Source organism: Musa acuminata, chromosome BXJ1-7 (assembly GCF_036884655.1).
Source record: "Musa acuminata AAA Group cultivar baxijiao chromosome BXJ1-7, Cavendish_Baxijiao_AAA, whole genome shotgun sequence".
NCBI classification, from domain to species: Eukaryota; Viridiplantae; Streptophyta; class Magnoliopsida; order Zingiberales; family Musaceae; genus Musa; species Musa acuminata.
Window position 1 is genome coordinate 664,525 of NC_088333.1, and position 13,442 is coordinate 677,966.

Here is a 13,442-nt window from a genome sequence, read left to right on the forward strand (position 1 = left end):
AATAATTGCAATGAGAAGAAAGAGGTGAAGAATGATTTTTCTTTTTATTTAAAAAAAAATGCTACTGTTCCATCATGAGTAAAGGGTGTTAAAATTTAATTATTAAATTAATGCAATTTTATGGTGCAAGATTCATTGAAGTTTTTGGCAGCATGGACAATGAAGATGGTTGTTTAAGGGACTGGAGAAGTAACAAAAAATAAAATAAAATCTCTCATCTAGTGTTGCAATTACTAGAATTTAGAATATTGTGGATATGGCTTAAACTTCTTAGGATAAATGATTACCTAATTAAAAATATTTATTATGGTATCAGAACAAGTTATTTGTTTGAATTATACACTTACTTCTCTTTATTTGTTCAGGATAAATATCTAATTAAGATATTTGATGAGCAAGTTAGGGAAGAACATGATAGAAAGGTCTCGAGTTCATATTTATATATATTTATATGATATTCAAATCTAATTGATGATGTCCTCACAAAGATTCTATGAATTATTTGATAATACAGGATGACAAAAGTCCCTCTTAATCTAATTTCTTACCTAATCGTATAATCTATCCTAAATTCTTGGATCTCATCTTATCTTCAGAATTTTTCATTATATCGTCAATATTATCTCTCTCTCTCTCTCTCTCTCTCTCTCTCTCTCTATTTATAAATATAAATGTATATATATATATATATATATATATATATATATATATATATATATTATTGTTTCAATCTCCTCCATTTAAATTATTTTGATTCGACTAGAAATCAATTAGTGAAAAGAAAAAATATTCAAAAAAATACAGCAAAAAATGTGAAGATTTTTCTTGAAAATAAAAAAAAGTATTTTGAATCTCATATGATTTAGATGGGAAGTTTAATCTTTTGTTATTAGTATACAAATTATATAAAAAAAATTAGATTAGGAAACCAAATTAAAAAAAAATAAAAATAAATAAATTATAACATTCGTAGCGCGTGTGGTGTGGTGGTTAAACAGTTAGTTTTAGACTCGACAACTGTGAACCATAATTTATTTAATTAAAATTGTTTTATAGTTACACATTAAAATTCAACATCAACAAACATATATTTTTTTTAAGATAAAAAATAATTTTTTTGGATTAAGTTGCAATTCAAAAACAGATAAGGAAGAGTTTGAGTCGGATTCTGCTTCGTTCACTTCCTCTATTTAATGATGCCTGCTTTCGCTGGATCTATTTGTGCGGAAGATCGAGCGAACAAACCCCATCCCGGTGCGGTCGCGAGCGATGGAGTCGTTGTCGTCGTCGTCGTGTCCGCCGAGGGAGGTCGCCGCTGAGTCGCCCTTGTCGTCGGGGCCAGAATCGAGCGAGCATTGCCCGGGCAGACAAGAAGAATTGATGTCACTGCCGCCGTCGTCTCCGCCGGTAGAGGTCGCCTCTGGGCTTCCCTCGTCGTCGGCGGCGTTGACGGTGCAGGGGAAGCTTTTCGTCGGCGGCATCTCATCGGAAACGGGGGAGGCGTTGCTGGTGGAGCACTTCGCTGAGTATGGCGAGTTGAGGGAGGTGACCGTGATACGGGACCGCATCACGGGCAACTCGAGGGGGTTCGGCTTCGTTCGGTTCGTCAATCCGGATGATGCCGAGAGCGCGCTCAATGAGGCGATGCATGTCATCGATGGAAAGACGGTTCGTATCCCGACACACCCACCCTTCCTTTCCTTTTGCTCCGTTTCTACTTGGTGGTGTTCTTCTGCGTCGAGAAATACAAATCTTTTATTTACTTGCTATGGTTGAATTGGGTTTTAGAACGTACTGCTGGGGAAAAGGGTGTTCTGTTAACTGCAATTTGAGTATGTTTCTTGGTAATTTTTCAAAGATATCGTTGAACTGTGCCTCATTCAATGCAGAAGGAAACTAGAAAAGATCATGGTGTTCATATTTATTGTGCAATTTGCAAGTTGATAGAGGATTATTCACGCAAATTTGATTACCCAAGAAAAGTCAAAGAAGATTCTTTTTTCCTCTGTTAGTTCAGAACAGAAATTAATTAATTACTGTTTTTTCGGCAGTATATCTTTGCTTTTATCCTTGCTCTATCTTAACATCAAGTTCAATTTTGTCTAATTGAACAGTTGGTTTTTAGAAAGAGTAATTACAAAAGTATCCTTAATTGTGTTCTCTTGGGTTCTCTATGTCATTTTTAGGTTGATGTAAAAAGAGCTAGGCGTTATCCGTCGTGCCATCCTGCAGGGGAGTTCAGCAGTTACAGTTTTTTTAACAATGGCAGTATCACTAACCCAAAGAAGATCTTTATAGGAGGTTTACCTGACAGCATCGATCAACATGAACTCAAGAATTATTTTGAGAACTTTGGTTCTGTCATGGACGCTGTGGTGATGTACAATAATATAACTCGAAGGCCAAGGGGTTTTGGTTTTGTCACATTTTCCTCCGAAGACTCTGTAGCAATGGTATTGAAGAACAACAACCATGAGCTGAAAGGGAAATTTGTAGATGTCAAGGTAGCAATACCCAAGAATGATAATAATTATACCAATAACAGAAATAACAACAATTATGGTAGTTCAAGCATTGGAGGTGGTGGAGGTCGAATGTGGCCGATTTATGACGCCTATCAAGGCTGTTATCATGCAACACATGGATATTGTGGACCTGGTTCATGTGGTATTACTCTATATGGATACCAATTTGTGAGCCCTTTGAATGATCCAAGGTGGATACCAACGCTTGTGACCTACTACCCTTATGTCATGGGAGGCTCTGGGAGCAACATGCCTGCGCATGATCATCTTCTGTTTCATGCATCTGATGACAGTAATGGAGACTACTGCTATACAAATGGAGACACCTTGAAGTAGAGAGAAATCACAAGTTGAAGGAGGCCATAATTGTGGTGCAAAGTAAATGCTGATTGGTATGTCCTTGTTTTGTTTTATTCTTTTTTGCATTGAACTGCTATTCATGTTTATGCTATACATAGTAATTCACTGGTTCTTTATGTTTACAATCTTACATCCTTATAAAATTGCTTAGGAAGAATATTTTGTTTTTGCAATTGGCATCCTGACAATGGGGTTCGATCTGCTAAGATGGCTATATTTTTCATTGTGAAAGGGTGATGTTGTTTGCCTGTGTCTTTTGTAATTTCCTTGTATGACCTTTGATTTCAAAATTTTAACCTTAAGGTTGCGATGGAGGTGATAGAGGGCTGGTGTAAGAACTTATTGACTTGATTGTTCATTCTTCGATAGAACTTGCATAGATCTGTCTTCTGAAAATGTGGAACCTTTTATGGAATGAGAACTCTAGCAGTTGCTTAGTCTTTTTTACTCATAGCAATTACTTATTTTGTTTTCTATCAGCCTCGTATGATCTGTGTGAGAATTCTATTGATTACTGAAGCCAACAACTAGTACAGTTGACTGATCTTAAGCCTGTCGAAGCTTGTCTCAGAATTATCCTGATTTCATCCTAATATAGGAAACTAAACCAACTCAGTTAATTCATCTGATTCGGTCTTCCCTTGCCTTGATGCGGCTTACCTTAGGATTCAGTAGGCTAAACATTTAACACCCTTTTGGTGACGATCAATCTGCCTAAAAATTTGATGAGGTAAGAATAACATCAGCAAAATAAATTAAACATTAAGCACTAAACAATATGGGTATGGTCTTGTAGATTCTGTTCTTCTTCAGTGCATATTCTTTATAATGATCATTTATCAATAGATGCAGTGTCAACCGGAAAAGTGTAATGAGTGTATGGCAATGTAAGATTTTTTTATATCTGACAGAAATCTGTGGAGAAGCTGAAATCTTTCTGGATCAACAGAAATTGACATAGTATATTTACATGTTTTTACTTTAACTAAGCGTATAAACAAAACAAAAGTGTGACTATTGAAGCTCTAAACAATTGCACAAACAACAGCTATATATCTTCACTAATAGAGGAGATGATGATTATTTCCAGATTGAGGAATCTGATATTCCTAACCTTCAATTAGGTTAATAAAAAGGGTGATTGGAGGAGAGGACTGATGGATACACCCATGGGGCATGCATCATTTTCTATGATTTTTTTTTTGTGTGTGTTTTGTGTGTATGGCACTCTGTTGATACAAATGATTACTTCGATCCATGCATGCTAGTATATTTGACAGATTATGCTGCGGATGATTTATAATGCGCTTGCTTGTTGTATAAACATGGTCTTCCAAATCCACTTTATTTTGAAGTGCTTGTCTCCATCAAGGAACATCCAAGTTGTGTTGTGAATTTTCACTCACAAACATTTTCCTATAAGAGAACGTCCTTTTTTTTTTGTTGTTGTTGTTATGCTATAATGTTCAAGTACATGTTGCCTCTGGCTCTTAAAGACTTCATTGCTGGTAGTTTCTATCCTAAAGGACTTAGGCTTAGGATCAAAACTGGACTCTGGAAAATTGCTTCATACCCTGTTGATCATGTTGTTATTTATCTCTTCAATTTTCTCTGATACGTCATTTATGTCATCATTGTAGGTCAACACATCACGAGATTCTCTGTTAGTGCTCTAACATTAGCTGTTAGAATTTACTTAAGGAAATTTTATTGTTACTGTTTGTTGTTTCTTGGTTATATGACGTTAAGACATCAATTGACATGTTTTATTTTTTTTATTTTAATAGGTAAGTGACGAAGACTTGATTTGAGCGTAGGATCTTACTATAATCTATAATACAATAATGTTTCGCGATACCCAGAGAGTACTGTTCGAACAGATTGAAGCTTTATGATACATAATCACCATGTTTTATTTAGCATCATGCTCTATTGTGGCAAAAAGAAGAAAAAAAATCTCAAAAAATAGTAGGGAATGAAACCTGTAATTTCAAAAATATTGAAGGAAAAACTGTTGTTGACATTGAGAAAGACAAACTTTGGTTCAGACATGTAAATTTATCTCATTATGGCATTACTTTGTCTTTAATATTATATATATATATATATATATATATATATATATATATATATAGCCACTATAATTCTAACAGGATGGCAACCACTTTAAATATGGAGCTTCATTTTTTTGTTTTATTGCACATATATATCTACCATTATGATAAATGATCCTTTATTTATATCTACCAGCACAGTTTTTGTGCTGGTGTCTTTTGAACAAGCTTGATTATTTTTGTGTTTAATCTCATAAATCTTTTATGGTACATTGCAAACCTAGTATTCTGTTCTCCCACACCCCCCCCCCAAAAAAAACAAAATGCAGTATGTACTTGTTCTTGTACAATTTAATTCTAGAATGCTAGTGACAAATTATAAAACAAGTATTTGTTATAAACAAAACTTATTTTATTAAAAGTATTTTACAATGTAAAAGAACTGATTGGCAATCCTCTATTCTTCTCTCATGTGTATGTGTATGTGAATCTAGAAATTAGATTGACCATTGATTTGAGAGCAAGCACCCAATGGTACTTGAAGGAGCTCGGTATCACAGAATCTGTGCTGTTCTACGAGAACCGGTTAGTAAAAGTTATGGTTTCCAACTTCTCGTCCAAATCTGCACATTGCACATCAACATGTTAGTGGGGGGTCTAAAAAATATTATATCAATATTTAAGATCAATAATTTTTTTTATTAATCTCGATAGATAGGCATCCAGACGAACTCATCAACTTCAGCTTAAGCCTTTTAGATATGTCCATTGATTCTTCTGGTCATCAGTAACATAAGACTATTATTTAGTCATCTATGAATCTCTTACAAAATTATCACCCCACTCATAGTTCATCCATAACGAAAAATATGCTATCTTAAAAATAAAATATGTTAATGTACTAAACAAAATGATAGAATTTTCTGTAGGTCCAAAATCTATAACATTTAATCAAAAGAAAAAACTAAATATAATATGCCAGCATGATACAATATGTCCAGAATTTTTATACACAAATTATCTACATGTTATCATTAGTTTTTGCCCATGCTTAACCTAATCACTTGGGTGAGGTGCTTGTATCCTTACATACAAAATATGATCTATAATAAGTAATTTACTTAGTAAGGATAAATCTACATAATTCAATCACTCATAGCATGTACAAAATAAGGGCATAAATTTTTTTTTTATCAAAATAATTCAAAATACTAATATGAACATATAGAAAACATAGTCACTCATAAAACTTTTGTACCTCGTTTTATAATATATACGTGTATTCCCATATCGTACTTAATTATAATATATACATACAAACGTCATAATATATATATATATATATATATATATATATATATATATATATATATATATATATATATATATATATATATATATATACTCCCATAACACACTATCATGAATAAAGTTGTAAACTGAGTGTTTAATATAATACTCATATATGTCAGTGTTGAAAAACACTCGGGAGCATCACATGCGTAGTAGAAAAAAAAAAAAAACTAGTTTCTCAATCAATTTTATTGAATCGTTGTATGAGAGCGTAAAACTCGAAGCGATAAAATTGCATTAACTATATAAAGTGGTTGAGACAATGTCACATAAGAGAGATTGTTTATCTCTAAATCTACAAATCCTAATCCATAGATGAAGAAGCTCTCAAAAACTCCTCTCGTGATCCACACAGTAAATGTGGTGATGACGTATCTCTTCGCATTTACGCATCATCACACCGCAACAACCAAGGAGGGATCAATCCCTTTTGCTATCCTTTCACACCAGAGAAAGAGAGAGAGAGAGAGAGAAGTTAACTAGAGGAAGGGGGTAGAGAGGAGATTAAAGAGGTGGCGATAATAAGAGTCTTACCTATGATCCCTTTTAGTCTTAACTCATATTTATAGAGAGCCTCTTTTAATTAATCCTAATGGATCTTTTCTTTTGGGTATCAGATCTCTATCCAATAACACATAGCTTAATAGATATTATATCCTCATCCAGTAATCATTCTAAGCTCTATTGAGTCTCCCCCAAGGATCTATTAAAACAGAGACTTATTGTATATCCCATATCCGATCGTATATTCGTCGCGTTGTCCACCAAATATATGTGACCCTCTAGGCCTAATATCAAGGTGGCCATGAGTTATACATTTCAGAACTCCTTCTGGCTTAATGAATTATTATCTCTATAATAATTCACTCAACTTATCGATTATGAATATACTAGGCCACTACGTCATAGTCCCCAAATGGTATGGGAGATCTAATCCATTGGATTTGTCTGCCCTCAATTATCATATATCTATAGTCCTTTATCCATCTAATATCTCAGAGATCGTATATCGGACATGGTGCTGTTAAGCTTATACGAAATCTATCCGAGTCTCACTCTAATCAGATTCTCCTAGAGAACTTTTATCTCAATCTGAATCTTATGCTTATCGAATTTATTACGATTTGATTGATCCTAGCTAGAGATTTGTCCGAGTAAGAATATACAAGATATTTCTCTCATTATACCAAGTATAAATGATCATCTATTAACACTCAATTGCTTTTGTAAGGTTAGCTATCATTTTCAATATTCGTTTGTACTAGATCTAGAACTTCTAAACCTATAAGTATGGTATCAAAGAATGAAATACTCAAATAAAGTATTATTGATGTCTGAAGTCTAAGGACTAGATACACAATAGAGATTGTGGAATCACTGTCTTACAATGAGGTATCGTTAACTATTTAACATTTTGTAAGCGGATCATTCAGTGAACTCATTCTCTAATAAGCACCTACACTATATCCCTACTATCCCCACATAAGCAGCTACGAGACTAGTTGTCTCCATCATATGCATGGGTATATAGCATACCGGTCTATCCGGTTATCTTGATGTCCCTCTTGAGTAACATATGACTGGGAATATTTAGGGTCTGTGTTTATAAATGAATTGGTCCATTATTATGATCTCATCATCATTCAATTCTCATTACATAAATCCAGAGAGATTACAATATATATTTATCATCAATATAAAGTAATAAAATATCATAATAAAAAAAAAAAAAAAGATTGTATAACGTATCACATGTGTCATTACTCATGTGATTGGCTTGTAGAGTACTTGTAACTAGCACATTGCACAACATGGAGAGGGCTAGTCATAGGCTTAACAGCCCTATTTTGATTAGCTTCGGTAGCTATTTTTGGCTTGTAAACAAAAGTTATATCATATGGGCACTTGTGGCCATTTCAGTTTGTAGTGGACCATCTTGGACCCTTTATTGTGTGATCGTTTAGAGTTTACGAAATCTATGTTTATAATTTACATTGGTTATATAGTATTTGCTAAAATTATTGCTTATGAATCCCGATTGAAATACTTTCTCTAACCCGATTTCTCTTTTGTAGGTCATAAGATACCATAGGAGGTTTCGAGAATGTTGACCTTTGCGGATGGATATGCGAGGGTGATGCATGACCAAAGTAAACCCAACTAAATTCATAACGTTTGGTATCAAAGTGGGACAAGCATACATAGAAACATTTAGCATACAAATGTAGGGGACCTAATGGGGCTATGTTGAGGGTAGCCAATATGCACAACCGTTTAGTGAAGCAGACATTGAAATATAGGGAAATGAGTCACTTGGAGGAGTGAGCATCTGATATTAACATTAAGAAGAATGACCAATCTTTCATGCGAGAGGCACCACGAGGACAAACAAGTTGGGAAGAATGCATAGCGCACCAAAAGTTGGGATGACTAAGTTTGAGCTATGACTCAATGTTAGCAACCAAACTTGACGGTGATTAAGGCAAGTGAAGCACTTGGTAAAGGATGAGACCATGTAAAATGGGATGGATTGCTTAGCGATCAAAAGAGTTATGCAAAGCTCACATAGGTGAGAGAATTACTAACTCGAAGAATTTAGTACTCATGTAAGAGTTTGTATATATACGATAGAATATTCATGACCATCCCAAGGTGACAGAAACGTGATGTCATGGAGCATTGAAACTTTCTCTTCAGCTGAGAAAGATACATCCATAGGAGGCTGATATGTGTAACAGGTTTAGTATGTTACTAGGCCTTGAGGGGTGCAGCAGGGGCAGAATAATGCAAAGTTTGTTTGGCAAAGCGGAGTAGACCAAGGGGATAGTAGACTTCAAAACTTCCAGAGGAAAGGATGTGAAGAAAGAAGTTGCTCTAACAGGATAGATATCTAGGAGGATTAAGTCCTAGCTCTCTAGAGGGAGAATTATATGTAATAGATCGCATATATTAAGGAAAAATACTTCAAGACAATAACTCCACAAAACTAAACGAAATGAACGAGCGATGAGGAGTCGTTGCATGATGTCATATGAGGTAACTAAATTGGCCGATTTTCTACTCAATGTATCAGTAACTATATTTATTTTCCTATGATGGCAATTGGTTATACAATCATAATCTTTTGCTAACTCGAACATTCTCCTCTACCTTATTCAGATCCTTTTGAGTAAAGAAATACTTCAACTCTTATGATCAATATATATTTCATATTTCTCACCATAAAGATAATATCGTCAAATTTTTAAGGCAAACACTATTGTTAATTCTAAATCATGGGTTGAATAGTTCATCACATTATATTTTAACTATCTCGAGGCATAAGCTATAACACTGTCATTCTAAATCATGAGTCTAATAGTTCATCACATTATTTTTTATATAATTTTTATAATTTAGTCCCTATAATATTTATATTTATAAATAGGTCCTCAAAAACATAAAAGCATTATATTCTTCTTTTTAAATGAAGATTCTAACCCTATAAACTTCACGTATCGAATCTAAAAAATAATCAAGATTAATATATCTTTATGACATCAATCATATCATAACATCATATATAATTAAATATTTTAAAATATATAAAAATTTAAGATATTTTTCATCTCAAATATTGTTTGTTGAACAAAAATATTCCCGCTTCACCCTAAATATTAAGATAAATTAATCTCATGTCAAAGTATGCTAGTATATTTTGGCTCGTTGTATTATACTTAATGTAAACTTTAATACTTATACGTGCTCAACTAATATTTGATAGAATAATAAAAATAATATATTTTAAAAGGTATATATCTCAATTTTATAAATTAAAAATATGAGCATATCATTTATTATATTTATGAAAAATAATCACCATAAATCATATCAAAGATAATGTACACATTATTTATATTTTTATTGACATAATAATTATATAGTAATTCAAATGTATGAGACGTGGGGCTTCATAATATTATCCTAACAGTTAATTTATTATCATGAATAAGCGATCGTCAAATAATTTTCATAAAATTTTTTACGTATAATATGAATATTATATTATACGTAATATATTATATTATAGATTCTGTTTCATATAGCATAATATTCTGTTACACTTCATCTATTTAATGTGGAGGATCGAACGAACAAACCCCATCCCGGTGCGGTCGCGAGCGATGGAGACATTGTCGTCGTCGTGTCCGCCGAGGGAGGTCTCCGTTGGGCCCTCGTTGTCGTCGGGGCCAGGATCGAGCAAGCATTGCCCGGGCAGACAAGAAGAATTGGTGTCACTGCCGTCGTCGTCTCCGCCGGTGGAGGTCGCCTCTGGGCTTTACTCGTCGTCGGCGGCGTTGACGGTGCAGGGGAAGCTTTTCGTCGGCGGCATATCATCGGAAACGGGGGAGGCGTTGCTGGTGGAGCACTTCGCTGAGTATGGCGAGTTGAGGGAGGTGACCGTGATACGGGACCGCATCACGGGCAACTCGAGGGGGTTCGGCTTCGTTCGGTTCGTCAATCCGGATGATGCCGAGAGCGCGCTCAATGAGGCGATGCATGTCATCGATGGAAAGACGGTTCGTATCCCGACACACCCACCCTTCCTTTCCTTTTGCTCCGTTTCTACTTGGTGGTGTTCTTCTGCGTCGAGAAATACAAATCTTTTATTTACTTGCTATGGTTGAATTGGGTTTTAGAACGTACTGCTGGGGAAAAGGGTGTTCTGTTAACTGCAATTTGAGTATGTTTCTTGGTAATTTTTCAAAGATATCGTTGAACTGTGCCTCATTCAATGCAGAAGGAAACTAGAAAAGATCATGGTGTTCATATTTATTGTGCAATTTGCAAGTTGATAGAGGATTATTCACGCAAATTTGATTACCCAAGAAAAGTCAAAGAAGATTCTTTTTTCCTCTGTTAGTTCAGAACAGAAATTAATTAATTACTGTTTTTTCGGCAGTATATCTTTGCTTTTATCCTTGCTCTATCTTAACATCAAGTTCAATTTTGTCTAATTGAACAGTTGGTTTTTAGAAAGAGTAATTACAAAAGTATCCTTAATTGTGTTGTCTCTTGGGTTTTCTTTGTCATTTTTAGGTTGATGTAACAAGAGCTAGGCGTTATCCGTCGTGCCATCCTGCAGGGGAGTTCAGCAGTTACAGTTTTTTTAACAATGGCAGTATCACTAACCCAAAGAAGATCTTTATAGGAGGTTTACCTGACAGCATCGATCAACATGAACTCAAGAATTATTTTGAGAACTTTGGTTCTGTCATGGACGCTGTGGTGATGTACAATAATATAACTCAACGGCCAAGGGGTTTTGGTTTTGTCACATTTTCCTCTGAAGACTCTGTAGCAATGGTATTGAAGAACAACTACCATGAGCTGAAAGGGAAATTTGTAGATGTCAAGGTAGCAATACCCAAGAATGATAATAATTATACCAATAACAGAAATAACAACAATTATCATAGTTCAAGCATTGGAGGTGGTGGAGATCGAAGGTGGCCGATTTATGACGCCTATCAAGGCTGTTATCATGCAACACATGGATATTGTGGACCTGGTTCATGTGGTATTAGTCTATATGGATATCAATTTGTGAGCCCTTTGAATGATCCAAGGTGGATACCAACGCTTGTGACCTACTACCCTTATGTCATGGGAGGCTCTGGGAGCAACATGCCTGTGCATGATCATCATCTGTTTCATGCATCTGATGACAGTAATAGAGACTACTGCTGTACAAATGGAGACACCTTGAAGTAGAGAGAAATCACAAGTTGAAGGAGGTGATAATTGTGGTGCAAAGTAAATGCTGATTGGTATGTCCTTTTTTTGTTTTATTCTTTTTTGCATTGAACTGCTATTCATGTTTAAGCTATACATAGTAATTCACTGGTTTTTTATGTTTACAATCTTACATCCTTATAAAATTGCTTAGGAAGAATACTTTGTTTTTGCAATTGGCATCCTGACAATGGGGTTCCATCTGCTAAGATGGTTATATTTTTCATTGTGAAACGGTAATGTTGTTTGCCTTTTATTTTGTAATTTCCTTGTACGGCCTAAGATTTCAAAAATTTAACCTTAAGGTTGAGATGGAGGTGATAGAGGGCTGGGGTAAGAACTTATTGACTTGATTGTTCATTCTTCGATAGAACTTGCATAGATCTGTCTTCTGCAAATGTGGAACCTTTTATGGAGTGAGAACTCTAGCAGTTGCTTAGTCTTTTTTACTCATAGCAATTACTTATTTTGTTTTCTATCAGCCTCGTACAATCTGTGTGAGAATTCTATTGGTTACTGAAGCCAACAACTAGGACAGTTGACTGGTCTTAAGCCTGTCGAAGCTTGTCTCAGAATTATCCTGATTTCATCCTAATATAGGAAACTAAACCAACTCAGTTAATTCATCTGATTCAGTCTTCACTTGGCTTGATTCGGCTCACCTTAGGATTCAGTAGGCTAAACATTTAACACCCTTCTGGTGACGATCAATCTGCCTAAAATTTGATGAGGTAAGAATAACATCAGCGAAATAAATTAAACATTAAGCACTAAACAATATGGGGATGGTATTGTAGATTCTGTTGTTCTTCAGTGCATATTCTTTATAATGATCGTTTATCAATAGATGCAGTGTCAACCGGAAAAGTATAATGAGTGTATGGCAATTTAAATACGAGTTGGCATTTTACAGAGCCAACACCAGGCAGTTCTGGAAGCAGAACGTGATAATATAAATGTTAATAGGAGTCTGGAATTTATTATATTCTGTAACCATATGTGATTTATATTAGGAATGCTATAATATGCAATCTGTACCACTTCAGCATGATTTACTAGGGAGTAGGGGAGTTGGTGTTGGGTTTGTTGCATGTCAGATTGATCTGGCCAGGCCGCCTTTGCTTGATTTTGATTGTTCTGTTTGTTTTGTTTTCACAAAATATACTAGGATTTGAGACATTACTAACACCAGTAAGATGCAATTTTCTACATCAAAGTGTAGTTCCAGTTTGACATTGAACTAATAGATATCGGACTAATGGTCTAGATTTTTCAGACTTTTCTATATCTGACAGAAATCTGTGGAGAAGCTTAAATCTTTACAGATCAACAGAAATTGACATAGTATATTTACAAGTTTTTACTTGAACTAAGG

General features: G+C 34.7%; 2 protein-coding genes across 2 annotated transcripts; both read left to right on the forward strand.

Annotated features, from left to right (window-relative positions):
• The first annotated feature begins 1,214 nt into the window (after nt 1-1,214).
• Nucleotides 1,215-4,911, forward strand: LOC135679806 (uncharacterized). Its single transcript, XM_065193790.1, has 3 exons — nt 1,215-1,668; nt 2,187-2,917; nt 4,673-4,911. The coding sequence occupies exons 1-2, from the start codon at nt 1,270-1,272 to the stop codon at nt 2,859-2,861; spliced, it is 1,074 nt and encodes a 357-aa protein (XP_065049862.1). The 5' UTR covers nt 1,215-1,269; the 3' UTR covers nt 2,862-2,917; nt 4,673-4,911.
• Nucleotides 4,912-10,455: 5,544 nt separating this feature from the next.
• LOC135680080 (heterogeneous nuclear ribonucleoprotein 1-like) lies at nt 10,456-12,046 on the forward strand. Its single transcript, XM_065194071.1, has 2 exons — nt 10,456-10,851; nt 11,372-12,046. The coding sequence occupies exons 1-2, from the start codon at nt 10,456-10,458 to the stop codon at nt 12,044-12,046; spliced, it is 1,071 nt and encodes a 356-aa protein (XP_065050143.1).
• Nucleotides 12,047-13,442: the final 1,396 nt, after the last annotated feature.